The sequence below is a fragment of the Carassius carassius genome, chromosome 12 (assembly GCF_963082965.1).
Source record: "Carassius carassius chromosome 12, fCarCar2.1, whole genome shotgun sequence".
In the NCBI taxonomy this organism is placed as follows: Eukaryota; Metazoa; Chordata; class Actinopteri; order Cypriniformes; family Cyprinidae; genus Carassius; species Carassius carassius.
This window is the reverse complement of record NC_081766.1, coordinates 34,892,774-34,914,919: the sequence shown is the minus strand read 5'-3', so window position 1 is coordinate 34,914,919 and position 22,146 is coordinate 34,892,774. Positions and strand designations below refer to the sequence as shown.

Sequence of the window (22,146 nt, the reverse complement as noted above, 5' to 3'; positions counted from 1 at the left end):
CCTGGAATTAAACACTCACTTTATTTTTACAGTGAATATATGGCAAAAAATTTTACCATAAATGTAATATTTTATTTTTTTACAGTGTGTGATAACTGTCTTAATTGTTATTTTACTGAAGAAAGTTATCCTTTACAGTACAGTGAATTACTGAAAAGGATCAGTTGAAAACAGTGACTGGTTCATGAATTAGACTTCACATGAAGGGTCTGTAAAACACAGCTAGAAGAGCTCTTCAATCTGAAGATAAAAGTAACTAAACACATCATCCAGGCCTTCAATTAACAGATGCTCACATCCTACTACACTCTCTCTCAGCAGAAACACACAGAAACAGATGCTCAGAGCTGCAGGAACGGCCCGGGTTCAGCTCGAACCTTCATTAACAGAAAACCTTGAACATGACAGCTGAAGCAAGATCAGCAACTCGAGGGTTTAAAAGCAGGAATGTGAGGCATTTGATTACATTAAAGCACTTCTGTAAAAGCTGTAGCGATTCTTAAAACTTGGACTCTTGTCTCAGATTAACTGGATAAATCAACATTACTCTTTGTGGTCATGATCACAAAGAACCTATGGAACCTTTCCATTCCACCTTTCCATTTGGTTTAATTGCTAAACCAAATCATCTCAGCATGTTCAGTCAGGCTTAGTATGCTGCGCTTTTAGACGTGCCTTGAAAGAGGCGTATGGTGTTTGTCTTATGATTTGTCATCAAAAGCAGCCAGAATTAGCCAGCATGAACAAAACATTATAATTACAATTCCATTCGTCTTCCTGCCAAAGCCTCAGCATCACAACTGTGTGAGTCAACAAGATCAGCTAAACTAACACCACTCTGACAAACCCACACGAAGAACACTGCTGATCCTCCAGTCACTGGATCAATAAACAGAAGTGCTTTATCTGATACAGTGCTCAAACTGGCTGTACTCCAATAGCAGCCCAAATTAAGAAGTCATCTGTATGGTTGCTTCAAAATGAGGTTCAGTTGTTGTGAATGGTTGCCAGGGCAGTGCAATGTGGTTGCTAAGAAGTTCTAGCTGGTTTCTGGGTGTTTCTTCTTTTCTTTTGTGAAACAGGAACCTGATCTTCTGGTCTGTAGATGTGCTTCTGGTTCTGTTCAACACAAGTGGGACAAACTACATGCTGGAGTTTCACTCTAGATCTAGTGGTTTGTTCAAATCACTTGTACCAGCTATGAGCAATAATAGCCTGAGGAATCAGCGCTAAAATCAAACTAATCCTTCATGGTATCATCGTAAGCTGTGGACTGCCTACAGACAGTGATGGTTCAGAGATGTTGAATTTCTGTGAGCTTTGAGTCACTTCAGCGTTTGCATGTGAATACAAGGCCTGAAGTCTGCCGCAGGAATGCTCTTCAGAATGAGATGTCTTTTTGTGCTTGATCAAACCCTCTTCATTAAAGGTGCTGGAACTTGTTTCCATGAATACATTTTACGCAAAACAGATGTGGGGGACCTGTGTTTTGGCCAGACTATTCCTGTGTTTGTGAGATCGAGAAGGGTGTGAATTCTGCAGTGCATATGAAGTCCTGCCTTGAGGCTCACCGCAGTCAGAAAAAGATGCCTGGACTCACAGGGTGGTTTTAGTGTGTGTGTGTGTGTGTGTGTGTGTGTGTGTGTGTGTGTGTGTGTGTGTGTGTGTGTGTAAAACAGCAAAGCCACAGTACAGAAAAAGACAGACTGAAAGTTGCCCAACTATGCAAAACAACAAACCTTTTACAACAAGATTAGACAGCACATGCACTATGGGATATATCATAAATCTGAAGGAAGTTTACCTATGCTCCCTCTGCCAATGTATTGGTGAAATTAATAGTTGGATGCGCCAGAACTTTCTTCAGTTAAACAAGGAAAAAACTGAAGTCATTGCATTTGGAAACAAAGATGAAGTGTTCAAGGTGAATGCATACCTTAACTCTAGGGGTCAAACAACTAAAAATCAAGTCAGGAATCTTGGTGTGATTCTGGAGACAGACCTTAGTTTCAGTAGTCATGTCAAAGCAGTAACTAAATCAGCATACTATCATCTAAAAACATTGCAAGAATTAGATGTTTTGTTTCCTGCCAAGACTTGGAGAAACTAGTTCATGCCTTTATCACCAGCAGGGTAGACTATTGTAATGGGCTCCTCACCGGCCTTCCCAAAAAGACCATTATGGCGCTTTTCCACTACACAGTACCAGCTCGCCTCGACTCGGCTCTGTTTGGTTTTCCACTGTGTAAAAGTTGTACCTGTACCGGCTTCCAGGTACTTTTTTTCGTACCACCTCCGGCGAGGTTCCAAGCGAGCTGAGGCGAGCTGAGGCAATACTATAATGTGACGTGAAAACACAGCAGACTGCTGATTGGTCAGAGAGAATCGTCACTATTCCCTGCGTCATCATTACACGCGCTAGGAATAGTATCCAGATAGTATCCAGAATAACCCCGCCATTTTTAAAAAGTTTGGCCAGAGATTGCGTGATATATCCAATATATCCCGAGGATCAAAAACAACATGCACTCGATTTCCTCCATTGTCCTGTGTGTGTGGGTAGCGGGTGTGTGTCGCGTAGAAGATTACGTCACGGCAGTTTCCTGCAGTGTCGCTATGACAACCAGGTACTATTGTGGAGGTACTATCTGCAATGGAAAACGGAGCGAAAAGCGAGCCGAGCCGAGCCGAGTCGAGCTGGTACTGGTAATGGAAAAGCGCCATTAGACAGCTGCAGCTCATCCAGAACGCTGCTGCCAGGATTCTGACTAGAACCAGAAAATCTGAGCATATCACACCAGTCCTCAGGTCCTTACCCTGGCTTCCAGTTACATTTAGGATTGATTTTAAAGTACTTTTACTCGTATATAAGTCCCTAAATGACCTAGGACCGAAATATATTGCAGATATGCTCACTGAATATAAGCCTAACAGAGCACTCAGATCATTAGGATCGAGTCAGTTAGAAATACCAAGGGTTCACACAAAACAAGGGGAGTCCTCCTTTAGTTACTATGCTGCCCGCAGTTGGAATCAGCTTCCAGAAGAGATCAGATGTGCTAAAACACTATTCACATTTAAATCTAGACTCAAAACTCATCTGTTTAGCTGTGCATTTATCGAATGAGCACTGTGCAATGTCCGAACTGATTGCAATATATTTTACGTATTCACTGTATTTTATGTAAAATCATTTTATATTTTTAACTGTTTTAAATTCTTTTTTAAATGTTTTAAAATTGCTTGTTTTTATTTTTGTTATTATTTTTTCTTCATGATTATTTTACTTTCTTTTATGTTAAGCACTTTGAATTAATATTGTGTACGAAATGTGCTATATAAATAAACTTGCCTTGCCTTGCCTAAAAGGACCAAAGGGGTTATTAGGAGACTAATATACATTGATATGGTCTGGTGTAATATATTTTTTTGAATGTAATAATAAAATACAACTTATCTGCATGTTTTTCTCTCAATAATGTGAGTTTGGGGCATAGCCACTGTAACAGGCTGAGTTTGGGGCAAAACCACTGTAACAGACTGAGTTTGGGGCAAAGCCACTGTAACAGGCTGAGTTTGGGGCAAAACCACTGTAACAGGCTGAGTTTGGGGCATGGCCACTGTAACAGGCTGAGTTTGGGGCAAAACCACTGTAACAGGCTGAGTTTGGGGCAAAACCACTGTAACAGGCTGAGTTTGGGGCATGGCCACTGTAACAGGCTGAGTTTGGGGCATGGCCACTGTAACAGACTGAGTTTGGGGCAAAACCACTGTAACAGGCTGAGTTTGGGACATGGCCACAGTAACAGGCTGAGTTTGGGGCAAAACCACTGTAACAGGATGAGTTTGGGGCATGGCCACTGTAACAGACTGAGTTTGGGGCAAAACCACTGTAACAGGCTGAGTTTGGGGCATGGCCACTGTAACAGGCTGAGTTTGGGGCAAAGCCACTGTAACAGGCTGAGTTTGGGGCAAAACCACTGTAACAGGCTGAGTTTGGGGCATGGCCACTGTAACAGACTGAGTTTGGGGCAAAACCACTGTAACAGGCTGAGTTTGGGACATGGCCACAGTAACAGGCTGAGTTTGGGGCAAAACCACTGTAACAGGCTGAGTTTGGGGCATGGCCACTGTAACAGGCTGAGTTTGGGGCATAGCCACTGTAACAGACTGAGTTTGGGGCATGGCCACTGTAACAGGCTGAGTTTGGGGCATGGACACTGTAACAGGCTGAGTTTGGGGCAAAACCACTGTAACAGGCTGAGTTTGGGGCATGGCCACTGTAAGAGGCTGAGTTTGGGGCATGGCCACTGTAACAGGCTGAGCTTGGGGCAAAACCACTGTAACAGGCTGAGTTTGGGGCATGGCCACTGTAACAGGCTGAGTTTGGGGCATGGCCACTGTAACAGGCTGAGTTTGGGGCAATACCACTGTAACAGGCTGAGTTTGGGGCATGGCCACTGTAACAGGCTGAGTTTGGGGCAAAACCACTGTAACAGGCTGAGTTTGGGGCATGGCTACTTTAAAAGGCTGAGTTTGGGGCAAAGCCACTGTAACAGGCTGAGTTTGGGGCATGGCTACTTTAAAAGGCTGAGTTTGGGGCAAAGCCACTGTAACAGGCTGAGTTTGGGGCAAAACCACTGTAACAGGCTGAGTTTGGGGCAAAACCACTGTAACAGGCTGAGTTTGGGGCATGGCCACTGTAACAGACTGAGTTTGGGGCAAAACCACTGTAACAGGCTGAGTTTGGGGCATGGCCACTGTAACAGACTGAGTTTGGTGCAAAACCACTGTAACAGGCTGAGTTTGGGGCAAAACCACTGTAACAGGCTGAGTTTGGGGCAAAGCCACTGTAACAGGCTGAGTTTGGGGAAAAGCCACTGTAACAGACTGAGTTTGGTGCAAAACCACTGTAACAGGCTGAGTTTGGGGCAAAACCACTGTAACAGGCTGAGTTTGGGGCAAAGCCACCGTAACAGACTGGGTTTGGGGCATGGCTACATTAAAAGGCTGAGTTTGGGGCATGGCCACTGTAAAAGGCTGATTATGGGGCTGTGGCCACTGTAACAGACTGAGTTTGGGGAAAAACCACTGTAACAGACTGAGTTTGGGGCATGGCCACTGCAACAGGCTGAGTTTGGGGCATGGCCACTGCAACAGGCTGAGTTTGGGGCATGGATACTTTTAAAAGGCTGAGTTTGGGGCAAAGCCACTGTAACAGACTGGGTTTGGGGCATGGCTACATTAAAAGGCTGATTATGGGGCTGTGGCCAGTGTAACAGACTGAGTTTGGGGAAAAACCACTGTAACTGGCTGAGTTTGGGGCAAAACCACTGTAACAAGCTGAGTTTGGGGCATGGCTACTTTAAAAGGCTGAGTTTGGGGCATGGCCACTGTAAAAGGCTGATTATGGGGCTGTGGCCACTGTAACAGACTGAGTTTGGGGGCGTGTCTACTGTAGCAGGCTGAATTTGGGGCATGGCCACTGTAGCAGGCTGAGGAGTTTGGGGTATGGCTACTGTAAGGCAAGGCAAGGGAAGTTTATTTATATAACACATTTCATACACAATGGTAATTCAAAGTGCTTTACATAAAAGAAAGTAAAATAATCATTTTTAAAAAATCCCAAAAATAAAACAAGAATTTTAAAACTTTGAAAATTATAAAAAAATTGATTTAAAATGAATTCAAAGCAGTGCAATCAATTTGGGTTGCATATAATACAGAGCACTTAATAAAATACAGTTCGGACATCACACAGTGCCCATTCAATAAATGCACAGCCAACTCCAGGCGGTATAATAATCAGATTTCCCTTGTTTTGTGTGAACCCTTGGTATTTCTATCTGACTCGATCCTAATGATCTGAGTGTTCTGTTAGGTTTATATTCAGTGAACATATCTGCAATGTATTTCGGTCCTAAGTCATTGACTGACCTATGAACGAGTTAAAGTACTTTAAAATCAATCCTAATTGTAACTGGAAGCCACTATAAGGACCTGAGGACTGGTGTGATCAAAGGCGTAAATCCCGGGGTGTATGGGTGGACAGGACCCCCCCCATCTGAGGGCTGTCCCCCCTAAAATTATGATTAAAAACAACGCTGTCTATTGTAAATAACAATGTTTTATACTTTAAATAATTGTGTAAGTAGTAAAACAACACAAACGGGGCAAGAATGCATTTTAAGTATAGAACGATTGTTAGTCTCCCCTCCATTGCCTGACAGTGCTTTGGTCCAAATGCCTGCTTTGCTATTTTACGTCACCTACACACACACAAGTCCTGTGAGAGAGATGCAGAGAGAATAGTTATGGAACTCCAGTAAGGCTGTCTGCAATTTTATTCACTTAAACATCGAATTAAGTGATTATTTTATCTTTAATACATGATGCCAATGTAGTTTCAAAGAGTCCACCATGTTAGTAATAATAATGATACCTGCTTGATCGAAAGGGTTGCCAAGTGTTTCACAAAAAACCCCGCCCAATTGCTACTCAAAACTAGCCCAAACTAACTGCGTTTCGAGAGGGGTCCCCCGAGTTTCTGGAACTAAAATACACATTATTGGGGTTACTTCAACCCACAGCATAGACATGAAAAACAGTCTGCGGCAAGAGTGAAAAAGAAGCCAAATTCCACATGAAAACCACAGACTTGGCAAAACTGTGATGGATAGTAATGTCAACAACCGACACGAGTGCTGTCACGGCGTGACCACAACAGCTTGACGTGATCTAATTTGGCACGGTTTTATTGCTGCACTAATTGTAGTACAGCTTTCCTCTGTTTATACCTATCCTATCCTTACAAGTAATTTTAGATGGATTATTTGTGTCCCCTTGAAAAATTGCTCTTGAGAAATTTTGTGTTTATTGTCCCCCCAAACTGTTAGATGAAATGTGCACCCCTGTGTGAGATATGCTCAGATTTTCTGGTTCTAGTCAGAATCCTGGCAGCAGCGTTCTGGATGAGCTGCAGCTGTCTAATGGTCTTTTTTGGGAAGGCCGGTGAGGAGCCCATTACAATAGTCCACCCTGCTGGTGATGAAGGCATGAACAAGTTTCTCAAAGTCTTTACTAGAAACAAAACCTCTAATTCTTGCAATGATTTTTAAATGATAGTATGCTGATTTAGTTACTGCTTTGACATGACTACTGAAACTAAGGTCTGTCTCCAGAATCACACCAAGATTCCTGACTTGATTTTTAGTTGTTTGACCCCTAGAGTTAAGGTATGCATTCACCTTGAAAACTTCATCTTTGTTTCCAAATGCAATGACTTCAGTTTTTTCCTTGTTTAACTGAAGAAAGTTCTGGCACATCCAACTATTAATTTCATCAATGCATTGGCAGAGGGAGTCAATGGGGCTGTAGTCATTTGGAGATAAGGCTAGGTAAATCTGGGTATCATCAGTGAGCTGTGGCAATTTGGTTCTTTCTCATTATTTGACTTAGTGGGAGCATATACCGGCTAAACAAGAGCGGTGCAAGAATTGAGCCTTGTGGGACTCCGCATGTCATGGACGTCCACTCAGACTTATACTCTCCTAGACTCACATAATAGCCTCTCCCTTCTAAGTATGACCTGAACCATTTGAGTACCATCCCAGAAAGCCTGACCCAGTTTTCCAGTCTCTCTAGTAGTATGTTATGATCGCCAGTGTCAAACACAGCACTGAGAGCTAGATGCACCAGCACTGGTATTTTGCCAGAATCAGAATTTAAGCAAATATAATTTATTATCTTAATGAACGCTGTCTTTGTGCTGTGATGCAGTCAGAAACCAAATTGAAAATTGTCCAGGTATCCATTTGAGTTTAAGCATTTGTTTTGTTGGGTTTCAACGCCAAAATGTTCAACCCTAACGGCAAAATGTTTAAGTTTCTACTCAACAGGTAATCTAAACTCAAGTTACTATAATGCACTATTGCTCATATGATATTGCTTTTATATTACAGATCAACGGACAAGTATGTTCAATATATATTTAAATAAGTAAGGAAGCACATCGGAGGTCACCAAAGATCCTACTTTTGAATGAATCAGTTGAGTAAATTATTCAATGACTCACTCACGGTCATTTGTCAGTCACCACCTACTGGTCTAATACTGTAACCTGCAGAGAAATCACTGTAAAATCCTGTCAGATGGTTATATCAGCACTCTTAGATACTGAGCCAGAACTTACAGTTGTGTGTATTCAAAATAGGATACATACAATACAATACCCCAAGTACGACTCTGGTGTACACACTACACCATAAAACAATTAATATATATATTTTTTTTGTTTGTCTTTGGTATTTTGATGACAGATTAATATACAATACAACATCAGAATGTGTAACTGATAAACAAACAGCAAACGTTAGCATATCTTTGAGGTGATTTGAGTGTGCATCATATAATCTCTAGCACATGTCCTTCCTTTTATAAATAAGCATTCATATATTTTCCTACCTTCTGCGCTGCAGATGTTCTGGTAAGAGTTCCATTTAGAGAGTGAATCTGTGCTCATGTAATCGACTGTTACATCTGGACCATTCTGCCAGCGCTCTGAACCTGAGTGAACAACACGATGATGGATAACAGCTAAGGACATGACATGTGGAGAAACTTCAGCATGACCTGACAACAGTTCAGAAACACCCACCTGCAATTCTTTCTGGGCCATCAGAGAACACTAACTCCACTTTCCCATAATCTGGAAATCTGGCATCTGAAATAGAAACATCAGAATATCAACACATCAGATGCTGTTTGGAGGAAACGTACAAAGAAAATTCATTCACTTTCTACATTTTAATTCCAAGTAAACTCATGGCTCCTGAACGAGTCGTTGTGTCTGTAGTGATCAGATGACCCTTGGCTGACCTTTGTTAGCGTGCTCCATGTCGTCTTTCTGAAACACGAGGCTGTAGGCCTGAACAGCACCCGTGTGGAACTGAACTCTGAATATATCGTCTCGCTCAGATAGGCTGCTTTTATGGAAGCATTTCACCTGCAGACAGAAGACAAAATACTGTACGCAATGGTGATAAAAGCACAGTTTTCTTCACTGAGATGAAGGCATGTACGAACGGGATGCAGATGTGCTGCTCTGATCACCAAATCACTAGAAATACAGCTAATGTCTTTCATTTTTCATTAATTTTTTTTTCTTGTTTATAAAATAATGAGCCTCCTGTTTTATCAAGCATCTATAAACACAAAGCACTCATATCTGTGTGATCCATCCATCCATCTGTCTGTTTGTTCATACTCTGGATTTATAATCTACAATATTCTAATGGGTGATTGTTCAGTAAGGTGGCATGATGAAAAAGTGCATTCATTTTTTCTGTAGATGCAGTTGCTCATTTGTTACTGACAAACACTATTATAAATGTTGGTTTGGAGTTTATTGACAGTTTGTTGGTACCATAATATCTCCCTTCAGTAGCTGTGCTGGTTCGAGAGCGATACAGATCCTGTCTCTGTGAGCGGCTCCGACGTGACTGCAAAACATGTTCAGAAAAATGTGCAACATTTATCATTTTCACTTAATTTGTATTTAAGCACTAAAATAACTAAAACTAATAAAAAAGTATATATAGGCATAAATGAAAAACTAAATAAATAAAGTGAACTCACTAGACTCCTGAGACGTAGACCACCTGCATCCCCTGATACACCTTCACATACGGCTGACACACTGCAAACATCATCATGAAAGAGCAAGAGCGGGTTAGTTTTAAAACAGCTCCAGTCCAGGCTGTTGTAACACTGGATTTCAAGTGTTGAGCTGATTTAAGGATTTTAATGAAGAAAGATCTAGCAGCAGTCACATTAGATTAATATTCAGGTTCAATTCGTCTTTCCAGCACTTCCTTCTGTTGCGAATGATCTGTAACTCAACACATGATGCACATGTTTCAACATGCAGTGCAGAAGCACTGACCTCCTGCAGGGTCAAAGTGAGGGATGCCATGAATGATGATGAAGTGCAGAAAGAGAGGAGATGTGTTCATCTTGATAGAGCCGCTCAGGAGACTGTTGAGGATCCACACGTACCTGAACAAACAGCAGAGCTTCATCTGACATGGAATAATCATGTGTGCTCATTTATGAAGTACTTTGTCCTGAAACTGTCCTACTGCATGTCTTTTGTCTCTGATTGATAGTTTAGAGTGTTTTATCCAGTCAAAGCCCTTTTAGTGTAATTGCTTCAGCTGGAGCTTCTGGATTCTGAAGCTGCAATGTTAAAGGTCAGAATAAGGTCAGTAATATCTCCAGATGAACTCTTACTGGACTGAAGCAGCTCAGCTTTACTTGATTCTCCATCAATCATGTTTTAGAGTCTCAAATCTGATCCTCAGGATCTTTTGAGGAGCGTTTGTTTCCAGAAGCTTTACTTTCACTGTTCCTCAGCGGAGGAATGATCTTCACAAGCCTCCAGAACGTCTCACATCTTCTGAGGAGCCTTGATTTCTTCAGCTCTCCATCACTGTGTTATATGTGCGGATCATTTACATCTCATCTCATCTCATCTCACGGAGACACATCACTGGAGATTACTGTAGCCACGACTGATATTTATATAATGATGTGTCAGTATCTACTGCACTGTTATAAAGATCTAATTTATTTACATTACAAGAATTTCATCATATAAATATCAGCATCTGCAGCAAATTACATATATTTACTCAGTTTAAGCCAATATAAGTGTAAACACACAGAAATACTGATAATGTGTGAAGACAGACTGTGGTCAGATCATCACTCTGAAGAGTGTGCAGAGCTGCAGGATCTGTGTGAGAAGTGGTTTGAAGTGATTCACCTTTTCTGAGACGGCGTCATCAACGCAGAAACCTTGTCATCATAAAACTTCCTCATGGCGAAGCGATCTAAAGCCTGATCCGCACTGTCAGGAAGATACGAACACATCACTCACATCAGCACACCACTCCATCCACAGCAGAGCATGAAATATCACAGAAACGTGAACACACTATTGCTGGGTTTGATGATGAAGATGAAGTCAAGACTCACAACAGCATCAATGTGGATAAACTGTTGATCTTTTATCATTGCTTTGGCATAAAATACTTTCAGTGATAACATCTGTCAAATTACATGAATTCTTTTCTCACCCAGACACAAAAACCACCAAAACTCAATGTACCTACAGGCCATTTACATGCTCTTTACAAACCTGTTAAACACAAGTTCAAACCTAACATTATACAAAAATGAATACAGTGAATCCGTAATGAAATATATTCCTAATCTAAAAAATCTGAAATACTTTCAAAACAATTATATGCAGCTGAACACAGACACAAGTTACCTTCATTACCTTCTATAAAAAAGGGGAAACGTATGAATAATATTGTGCTGTGGTGTAAACATGGAGTGTGAAACATTTACTGCTGTGAATCTGAACACTACAGAGGGTCATCCTAGTGATGTAAAGATATTTTTACAGAAGAAAACTGCCTAATGCTGCCAAAGTGTAAATGTTGGTTGATATCCTTTATTAAAGTTAAGAAGGGTTTATTTGAAGTGTTTTGGTAGTTTAAGTACATTTTGAATGTGAATTGAACTGCTGTGTCAATCTGAGAGATGCTTAGGAGAAATGTGTGAAGAGTTTAGAAAAAGTGACCAAAGTATAGAGAAATGGGCCCTAGTAATAAAAAAGTATCATTTAAGTCATAAATATCATTTAATATTACAGAATAAAACTAAATATATTATTTTACAGCAGATAACAATAATAAGTTAAATGAGACAGAAAAAGCTCTTTAAGGTATAGCGATGTGATTCTCTACACCTGAGGATCCTCTGACAGGAGAACTGAAAATCAGCACGATGTTAGAGAAGAGAAAAGATCCCACAGATACAGGTGAATCACACATCTCTAAATGATCGAATCCTCTGGAGATGGAGTGTGGACGGCTGATAATGACTGATCTGTCAGAACGTGTGGAGAATGTAGATACCTGGCAGAGACGTCTGTGAAATGAACAAAGGAGGAGATGACCACGCCGATCCTGCCCTTCCCGCCCTGGTGAATCAGAGAGAGATCATGCATTACTGACACACACACACACACACACACACACACGTCTCTGCTCAGGTCACGTCTCACCCTGCAGTGAATGACCACCACGTGCAGTGGGTCAGCGTTCAGCCAGTTCTCTATGGCCTTACAGATGGTGCAGATCTTGTCCAGAGGAGGAGCGTGGAAGTCCGGCCATCCCGAGTCCAGAGTCTGAGGAGACCAACACATCAACACAGTTCAAATAAACACAGACAGCATATTCCAGACTTGTTCTGTAGCTGCACTAATAAAGCAGTTCCTCCACAACACCTTAGGGTTCGTCTTTGTGAGCTCCTGCTTTCTCTCTGATAGGTTGATCACCTGGAAATCAAATGATGATGAGTGAAAAAGCATCAACGTTTTAAACCCATGATGTGTAATGTGATGACAGAAACCCATCCGAGAGCGTGTCTCCTGTGTGATCCTCACCAGATAGTTGTCTGTGTGTTTGGACTTGAGCATGCGTGTGACGTCTCTCAGGTTGCGCAGGTACGTCTCCTCGAAGCAGTCTTGAGGGAAGGACACTGCGATAATGCGCTCCGTCACATAGGTGAGGTCCAGTTCATATCCCTCCTCCATCTGCACACAGAAGATTCACTCTCAAATCACCCCTGAACTTCAGAAGACCAGCACACGAAGGCTCAAGAGAACAAGTATCTGACAGTAGACAGATTAGATCAAAAGAAAGGTAATATATTTGACATTTCTGTCCTCACTTCTGAAATGATGGCTACACTCCTGTGTCCCATTTCAGTCACACATAGGAGCAGAGCTCTCAGAGATCACTGCACCTCTTTTGTGCCTAATATTAATATCATAACGATCCATACTCTGTGAAGTCAAGCAGCAGAAGTTAAGGCACAGTGTGCAAATATTACTGGCCCATTTTGGGCAGAACTAAACATGCAGGACTAGTCTTAAGTGTCACTGTTTATAAAACTGTTCATCCTTAGCTGGGCCGCCTAAAAAACTGTGGCATGAGTGAAGAGTATAGCCTCTTCTCCAGACTACAGCTCTGCTTGTGATAAAGATTCAGATGCAAAATAAGCAGACTGTTTCTGTCAGTGGTGAAATTGAATTGAAAATGTCTGTGATAATGTAATAAATGTAGACTAGGCTATGTTTAAATGTTTTGCCACTTGCTTAAGCAAATTAGATATATAAGTCTACAAATCTGTTTCCCAAAAATTTGGGACACTGTACAAATTGTGAATTAAAACAGAATGCAATGATGTGGAAGTTTCAAATTTCAATATTTTATTCAGAATACAACATAGATGACATTTCAAATGTTGAAAAAATTTATAATTTTAAGGGAAAAATAAGTTTATTTTAAATTTCATGGCATCAACACATCTCAAAAAAGTTGGGACAAGGCCATGTTTCCCACTGTGTGTCATCCCTTCTTCTTTTTATAACAGTCTGCAAACGTCTGGGGACTGAGGAGACAAGTTGCTCAAGTTTAGTAATATGAATGTTGTCCAATTCTTGTCTAATACAGGCTTCTAGCTGCTCAACTGACTTAGGTCTTCTTTATCGCATCTTCCTCTTTATGATGCACCAAATGTTTTCTATGGGTGAAAGATCTGGACTGCAGGCTGGCCTTTTCAGTACCCGGATCCTTCTTATACACAGCCATGATGTTGTAATTGATGCAGTATGTGGTCTGGCATTGTCATGATGGAAAATGCAAGGTCTTCCCTGAAAGAGACGACATCTGGATGGGAGCATATGTTGTTCCAGAACTTGGATATACCTTTCAGCATTGATGGAGCCTTTCCAGATGTGTAAGCTGCCCATGCCACACACACTCATGCAACCCCAAACCATCAGAGATGCAGGCTTCTGAACTGAGCACTGATAACAACTTGGGTTGTCCTTGTCCTCTTTAGTCCGGATGACATGGCGTTCCAGTTTTCCAAAAAGAACTTCAAATTTTGATTCGTCTGATCACAGAACAGTTTTCCACTTTGTCACAGTCCCTTTTAAATGAGCCTTGGGCCAGAGAAAACACCTGCGCTTCTGGATCATGTTTAGATTTACATTTACATTTAATCATTTAGCAGACGCTTTTATCCAAAGCGACTTACCAATGAGAACAACAGAAGCAGCCAGGTCAACAAGAGAACAACTACAGTATACAAGTGCCATGACAAGTCTCAGTTAGTCTAGCAAAGAACACATAGCCAGATATGGCTTCTTTTTTGACCTATAGAGTTTTAGCCGGCAACAGTGAATGGCACGGTGTTCTCAGACAATGTTTTCTGGAAGTATTCCTGAGCCCATGTTGTGATTTCCATTACAGTATCATTCCTGTATGTGATGCAGTGCTGTCTAAGAGCCGAAGATCACGGGCATCCTGTATGGTTTTCCAGCCTTGATCCTTACGCACAGAGATTGTTCCCAATTGACCTAATAAGTAGCAAATTGGTCCTCCAGCTGTTCCTTATATGTACATTTAACTTTTCGGGCCTCTTATTGCTACCTGTCCCAACTTTTTTTGGAATGTGTAGCTCTCATGAAATCAAAACTGAGCCAATATTTGGCATGACATTTCAAAATGTCTCGACTTTCGACATTTGCCGACGCATGGGGCGCCAGCCATATTACCCTGGAGCCCAAGACCGGTGTCTCACTGAAGCTAAGCAGGGCTGAGCTGGTCAGTATCTGGAAGGATCAACTGTGCCTTGACTTAGTTCACGGAGGTTAATGGTGACTTGACTTTGCTCATGAAGATCGTTGGTGACTTGACTTGGTTCCTGAGGATCAACTGTGCCTTGACTTAGTTCACGGAGGTTAACGGTGACTTGACTTTGCTCATGAAGATCATTGATGACTTGACTTTGTTCATGAAGATCGTTGGTGACTTGACTTTGTTCATGAAGATCGTTGGTGACTTGACTTTGCTCATGAAGATCGTTGGTGACTTGACTTGGTTCCTGAGGATCAACTGTGCCTTGACTTAGTTCACGGAGGTTAACGGTGACTTGACTTTGCTCATGAAGATCATTGATGACTTGACTTTGTTCATGAAGATCGTTGGTGACTTGACTTTGCTCATGAAGATCGTTGGTGACTTGACTTTGCTCATGAAGATCGTTGGTGACTTGACTTTGCTCATGAAGATCGTTGGTGACTTGACTTGGTTCCTGAGGATCAACTGTGCCTTGACTTAGTTCACGGAGGTTAATGGTGACTTGACTTTGCTCATGAAGATCGTTGGTGACTTGACTTGGTTCCTGAGGATCAACTGTGCCTTGACTTAGTTCACGGAGGTTAACGGTGACTTGACTTTGCTCATGAAGATCATTGATGACTTGACTTTGTTCATGAAGATCGTTGGTGACTTGACTTTGCTCATGAAGATCGTTGGTGACTTGACTTTGCTCATGAAGATCATTGATGACTTGACTTTGCTCATGAAGATCGTTGGTGACTTGACTTTGCTCATGAAGATCGTTGGTGACTTGACTTGGTTCTTGAGGATCGACTGTGCATCGACTTGGTTCCTGAAGAACGACTGTGATTTGACTCGGTCCTTGAAGATCACCAGTGACTAGCCTTGGCTCCGGAAAGTCCATGGTGACTAGCCCTGGCTCCGGAAGGTCCACGGTGACTAGCCCTGGCTCCGGAAGGTCAACGGTGACTAGCCCTGGCTCTGGAGAGTTCACTGGAACCTGACTCGACTCTGGAGAGTTCACTGGAACCTGACTCGACTCTGGAGAGTTCACTGGAACCTGACTCGACTCTGGAGAGTTCACTGGAACCTGACTCGACTAAATTCAATGGTCAACTGACTCGACTTTGGAAGGCCAACAGGAACTAACCCTGACTCTGGAAGGTCAGCGAAGACTTGACCTGACTCTGGAAAGTCGACGGGGACCTGACTTGACTCTGGAAATTCAATTGAGGCTGCCATCTTGTGCAGCGGCGCTGGGCTGGTGGCCATCTTGTGCAGCGGCGCTGGGCTGGCGGCCATCTTGTGCAGCGGCGCTGGGCTGGCGGCCATCTTGTGCAGCGGCGCTGGGCTGGCGGCCATCTTGTGCAGCGGTTTTGGGGCTTTAAAGTCCTCTGCCTCTCCCACAGTGAAAGGAGAACCACATAACAAGAGTGCAAAGTCCATTATGTCCCTTGAGCTGCAATTAAACTCCCCTCTAGGCAACCATGATTTTACTGGTTCATTGAGTCCAAAACGGAATAAATCCTTAAACAAGACTTCATCATCTAGAGGAACTCGATAAACCAATTAACAGAACTGTTGAACATAGTCCTCAATAGATCGATCTCCTTGCTTAAGATCTAACAGCAGGTCAACTGGATCTGTGGTTAGGCTGGATTGGTGATATGCTGACATTGAAACAGGAACCGATACCTCAGTGACAAGGGGATACCGGGCTGCTGGATCCTGGTATGGCGAAGTCTTCTGTAACAAGAAGTCGGAGGCGTTCGGATCCATATGCAGCATTTATTCCACAGAATGGTAATACAGGCAGAGATCAGGAATGGCGTCAGGTGTGTCAGGGATAACCAGAATCGTAACCAGAAACAAGCAGAGATCGGGACAGGCAGCGGAGAATCAGAGTCGGAATACACAGTCCAAAGGTCAAAACACAGGAATAACAAACACAAGGAAAACCGCTCGGAAATGTCAGACTGGCTAAACAAGACTTCGCAGTGAGTGAGAGTGAGTGTGCTGCTTTTATGTGTGTGTAAATGAGGTGCAGGTGTGGCATGGAAATTGGCTGATGAATGAGGTGCAGGTGTGGAAGGGTGATTGTGATGCAGTGACTCATGGGTAATGTAGATCGGGTGTGGTGCAACAGTATGAGAGGTGCTAGTGTCCAAGTGACATCTGGTGGTTGATGGCTGGAATAGTCCTAAGTGGAGTGCCCTCTACTGAAGCTCATGGGCACTCCATCTAATGATCGTGACAGTGTGTGTGTGTGTGTGTGGCATTCTGGAGCATCATCCAGGTGGATGCTGCACACTGGTGGTGGATGAGGAGATACCACCCTGACTATGTAAAGCGTTTTGAGTGCCTAGAAAAGCGCTATATAAATGTAATGAATTATTATTATTATTATTGCGTTTAGAGTGAATATATTGTGTTACTGTACTGTGTAAAAAAGGAAATCACAAAGCTGAAAAAGCATTTTCAGTAACGTTTGGATTTGAAATCAAAATAACAGATAAATTCTAAATCATAAACATCTTAAAGACATCTGATGGGAAACATCTTATGGACGTCTTGCGGAGGTAAAGGCAGAAGCCTAGCAGTCATCTCTGTGATGTACGTGTGCTGTCAGGGTATTCTTTTAAAGTCTATTATTTCCGTAATAAGCAGGCTACTCTTTTTAAAATGTACTTTAAGTTTATAATAATCACCTGAAAAGTAGCCTGCTGTGGTTGTATCACACTGCAGTATGCTACTGTAATATATTCACAATTATTAGTGTTCATGAACCACAATGGATCTACAAGACCAAAAAACAGCGTTCAGCTGCAGTACCGAGTCATTCACAAGCTGTGCTTCATCACTGACAGAAGTTAGGAGACATTTAATTTTGTTTTCTATAAGGACTGTTGGGTAAAAAACATATTGTTTATAAAGTTTCCCATTTGTTCACTGTAAGGAAACCACAGTGAACCGTCTGAATGAATCAGATCGAACAACTTCACACCTTTAGATAGAAAAGAACCGAATCAAAAGAACTGATTCAAAAGAACTGATTCATTTTGTAAATCTTTAAACCCCCTATAATGATATCATTCAGATCAGCTGCTATTAACAAATAAAAACCTTTATAAACTGTCCTTCTCTTAAAACATTTGTGAGTTATAGTCTTGTTGTCATAACAGTTGTGTCCATCTGTTCTCTCAGTTATTATTATTATCCAGCGAGCTCTCTGGACTTCCTGTGGATCTGGAGCGCTTCATCCGTTGAGTTTTATCTGTTGACCATCTCAGATTCTTCTGCTTAACACAACACTGACCACACGGCCATCACCCTCAGCCAGCAGGACGGCTCTGTGAAAGGATATGTGAGTATAATACATGCCTCCAATCACTTTCACAATCACTGCGCAGCATTTAGACACTTTGGTGTGAGAGGAGAAAAAATGGAAATGCTGAATAATTTCAGTGCTTCAGTTCATCTGAAGAGGGAGGTGATACAAACCTTTCGAAGTACATGCACTACACAGACATCTGAGTTGTCTATCTAGATTTTCCCCAAAACTTTGTGTGGGTGTTAATGTGTGTGTGTGTGTGTGTGTGGCTGATGTTGGGGTCAAAAGGTCATCAAAGTGTACCAACACCAGACCATCAGCTAAAACAAAATGAGCACTTTGCTTTTGCAACATATTATTAAATGAGAACTAAGACTGACAATACTTTATATTAATTTACATTAGATAATTTAAGGAATAGTACTGACTCATCAATATACTGTAGGTCAGAACATTTAAAACAACAGCGGACCACTGGAAGCATGTGTTTGTGCGCTGTGCACACACTTTATCTGGTGTTTTTCTGTGAAATGAGAAGGTCTAGATTCAGAGTATCTCTGTACCATCAAACACAGTCTCTGTGCTCTCACTGATTGCATCACAAACTATAACAATCTGTCATACAATCACTAGACATCACCCTAAAACAAAACCTCCCGATGAGACTGACAGAAGTCTTCAGCGCTGATCTGGAGCTCAAGGGTATGTGAGTTACTGAAGTCACACCTGAAAACCTGAGCTATCTGAGCTGATCTGAAAGCCCAAGATCATGCGTCTGTCTGATAGCTTCATGGAACACAATACACACGAGCCACTGAGGAGGACCTGATTGAGTCATCAGCAGCTGAATGAACTCATGTTGCTGAAGGACAATATTCTTCCTACGAGCTTTATTCATTCTTCTTCACTGAATGTGTTGTCTCAGGTCAACAGGAGTGGTTTCTCCAGTAACACAGCAGCTCGTCCAGACGTGTCTCTGCAGGCCCGCTGTGGGCCACACATGCCTGGGATCAAGGTGTGTCGTCCTCAGGAAGAGATTGAGCTCCCGCAGGCATGAGAAGTGAGAGAGAGCGCGTGTGCTGAGGTCCGGGCCTGTAAAGACAAGCTCCACCAGCAGCTGGATCGGGTTTCTGTAGCCTTCAGCTACACCAAACACACAAGAGCAGGAACAAACACACACAACATGTTCAGAGCAAGCCCCTGGACTTCAGCGAACACGTGTCCAAACACCCCAGAAACCATCTTATACTGACTACTGAGATGACTATTAGCTTAAAGGAAGAAGAAAAGAGGACAGTGTGAAGCGTATCAGACGAGATGTACATTCATGAGAAGCACAAGACTCACAGATGGCCAGATCTCACACAACAGCCTGCTTCAGAGACCCAGCTGAACACACCTGAGACAGCCCAAACACTGCCAGACACACGCTTTCAGTCACAACCGCTTCACAGTTTGGGCTTGGGCTGATCTTTCCATGTTTCTGAAAGAGTCTCTTCTGCTTGATCAAAATACAGTAACAGCAGTGAAATATTATTAGAGTTTAAAACAGCTGTTTTCTGTGTGAATCTGTGTTAAAGTGTAATGTATTTCTGTGATGCTCCGCTGTATTTTCAGCATCATTCCTCCAGTCTTCAGTGTCACATGATCTTCAGAAATCAGAAAAATATGATGATTTACTGCTCGAGAAACATTTGTGATTATTATCAATGTTGACAACAGTCCGATATTTTTGTGGTAATGACTGAAAACATCAGGGTTCGATAGACATCTTGAGATGTTCTACTAACCCCAACCCTAACCTTACAGTCTACTAACACTCTGGTGAGAGTTGACATGCAGTTGCAAAGTTATTTGTAGTCAGTAGAATGTCTAAAGTGGACTGTGGAAATAATCTGGCGTTCATGTTGTATATCCAGCATCAGGATCCTGTCAGGAATAGCAGCGCTGAGGTCCAGACCACGAGCGGAAACCATCCACAGGTTCCTGTTGGTTTCTGGAGCTGTTTTTAATGACTGCTTCTGATTCACGTGGTCAAGAGCTCTTTAACCCCTCGAATTCAGTCATACATCCGCTGCATTTCATCTGTCTGTCTTTTGTCTGAAGCGCTCCCTCTCTTTCTTCCTCTTTCCTGCTGTAATGGATCACATATGTTCCTCGTTTAAGCGGTGGGTGACTGTGATTTATTAGTGTGACACAAAGAGTCGACAGAGCCAGAGCAGTCTGATAGACTAACAGAGTTAATCAATAGATCGTCAATGAAAGTGTCTCTGATGATAGTGAAGATGAAAGAGGACAGGCAGGAGTGTGTGTGTGTGTGTATGTGTGATGGGTGGAGACACACCAAACATTCCTGGAGTAAATCTCCATACAGCACTTGTCATTAAATGCCCAACCCTGAGGACAGCAGACGACTCTCTCTTCAGCCACACATCAGCAAAGTCTCGATTATTCCTTGGGATTCAACGAGAGACGTTTGCTTATGTGTCAGATGTTTCTCCTGAGAAAGAGAACCTGGCCCCCAACAGCGTTTCCAAAGATCTCAAAGCCTGCAATCACAAGTCACTGCATTCTTTCTGTAACTCTCAACTCTTTCTGGATGACACTACAAACACTGTGTCTTGGGACTTTTAGGGGAAAAACCCTTTGATACTCAATGAGATGTAACTGAGAAGCTCATCAAGCTTTAAAAAAAGAGAAAGCTATGAGCCACCCCGCGGCAGAAAAGTGAAAACTGCTTCTACAGAATGAAAAGCAACACGCAGCTCTTTCACACACAGTGCTGTCTGATTCAATCAGTGCAATCACACACACACACACACACACACACACACACACACAGATCAGAGCCACTAAATACAGCTGTCATCCAAATCAATAAAAGCCCTGAATGCAGTGAGACTGATTCATGGAGAACAGAGAGAGAGAGCTGAGCTTACCTTGTCTGGTGAAGAGTTAGCAGACGAGAGGGAAACTCACTTCACCTCGTCATAGTTTAGCTGTAGATCTGCTGCAGACTCCAGGAAAGAAGCCGTTTGTGTCGAGGATTCAGACCTTAGTCCAGGATCACTGCTGCTCACAGCTCATTGCTTTCTCATTAGTCATTTCAGACTCTTCTAAACTCAACTTCAGAGTTAGTGAAAAGAAGGACAACGCTGGATCCTCCCCCTGCTCTGCTCTCCCTCTCCCCCTCCATTCTCTGTCTGTTCCCACACACACACACACACACACACACACACACACACACACACACACACAGGGGATGGGGGAAGGGTTAGCAACAATAGCAGCACATGCCTTCACACACACACACACACACACACACACACACACACCGACAGAACTGATTAACTGACTGGGATGTTCAAGGCAAACACACATGAACTAAACCATCATTACGCTGTGATCAGAACACATTCAGTTAGGAACATTGTCATAAAGACTGTCATCACTTCAGAAACACATCAAAAGTCAGATAAAACTACAAGAAAACAAAAAGTGCTAATAAAATATTAAATATAAATATTAAAAAATTTTTTTTTAAATAAAACTTTAGAAATTTAGTTCAGCTAAAAAGAAACATAAAGTGCTAACAAAATTATGTATATATTACATTTTTACAGATTTTAATTAAAAGCAAACAAACCCTATCAAATTAAATATATAAAAATATGAAACATTTGCACATTTAACTAAAAAAAAAAAAACGAATAGTCCTAATAAAGGGTTTTCCAAGTCTCTGCGCTCAGATCCAGCTCTCAAAGCAAAAAGTTTCTTACTCTTGTTGTTCATTCTAAATATCTAAACATTCTTACCGAAACAAATTTACTTGAGATGCCAAATTACTTAAAATATTATACCTTATTTTCTAAAACAATATAAAAATGAACAGATTTTTAGTTTAAAACAAGAAAAACAAACAAAACTTGTTTCCCCTATAGATTAAGTTTATTTTTCTTGACCACATTAACAGATATTTTTACTTTTTTTATTAGTAAATGTATCTTCTTTTTAAAGAAATTGAAAGAATTGGATGTTTGCACTAGAAAA

General features: G+C 41.9%; 1 protein-coding gene across 2 annotated transcripts in view; it reads right to left on the bottom strand.

The window, feature by feature from the left end:
• The window catches only part of LOC132155324 (tensin-3-like), a 40,703-nt gene extending 19,419 nt beyond the window's left edge, over nucleotides 1-21,284 (bottom strand). Inside the window, exons 1-13 of one of the 2 annotated variants that reach the window (XM_059564213.1) lie at nucleotides 21,036-21,284; nucleotides 17,474-17,517; nucleotides 12,518-12,667; nucleotides 12,359-12,409; nucleotides 12,137-12,259; nucleotides 11,988-12,052; nucleotides 10,826-10,909; nucleotides 9,944-10,056; nucleotides 9,637-9,697; nucleotides 9,425-9,500; nucleotides 8,878-9,004; nucleotides 8,657-8,722; nucleotides 8,464-8,565 (exon numbers count right to left, since the gene is read on the bottom strand). In XM_059564213.1, coding sequence (XP_059420196.1) covers nucleotides 8,464-8,565; nucleotides 8,657-8,722; nucleotides 8,878-9,004; nucleotides 9,425-9,500; nucleotides 9,637-9,697; nucleotides 9,944-10,056; nucleotides 10,826-10,909; nucleotides 11,988-12,052; nucleotides 12,137-12,259; nucleotides 12,359-12,409; nucleotides 12,518-12,667 — 1,018 coding nt within the window. In that variant the 5' untranslated portion in view covers nucleotides 17,474-17,517; nucleotides 21,036-21,284. The remainder of the gene's footprint in view (nucleotides 1-8,463; nucleotides 8,566-8,656; nucleotides 8,723-8,877; nucleotides 9,005-9,424; nucleotides 9,501-9,636; nucleotides 9,698-9,943; nucleotides 10,057-10,825; nucleotides 10,910-11,987; nucleotides 12,053-12,136; nucleotides 12,260-12,358; nucleotides 12,410-12,517; nucleotides 12,668-17,473; nucleotides 17,518-21,035) is intronic. The other variant, XM_059564212.1, reaches the window with a different exon arrangement.
• Between the last annotated feature and the right edge of the window lie 862 nt (nucleotides 21,285-22,146).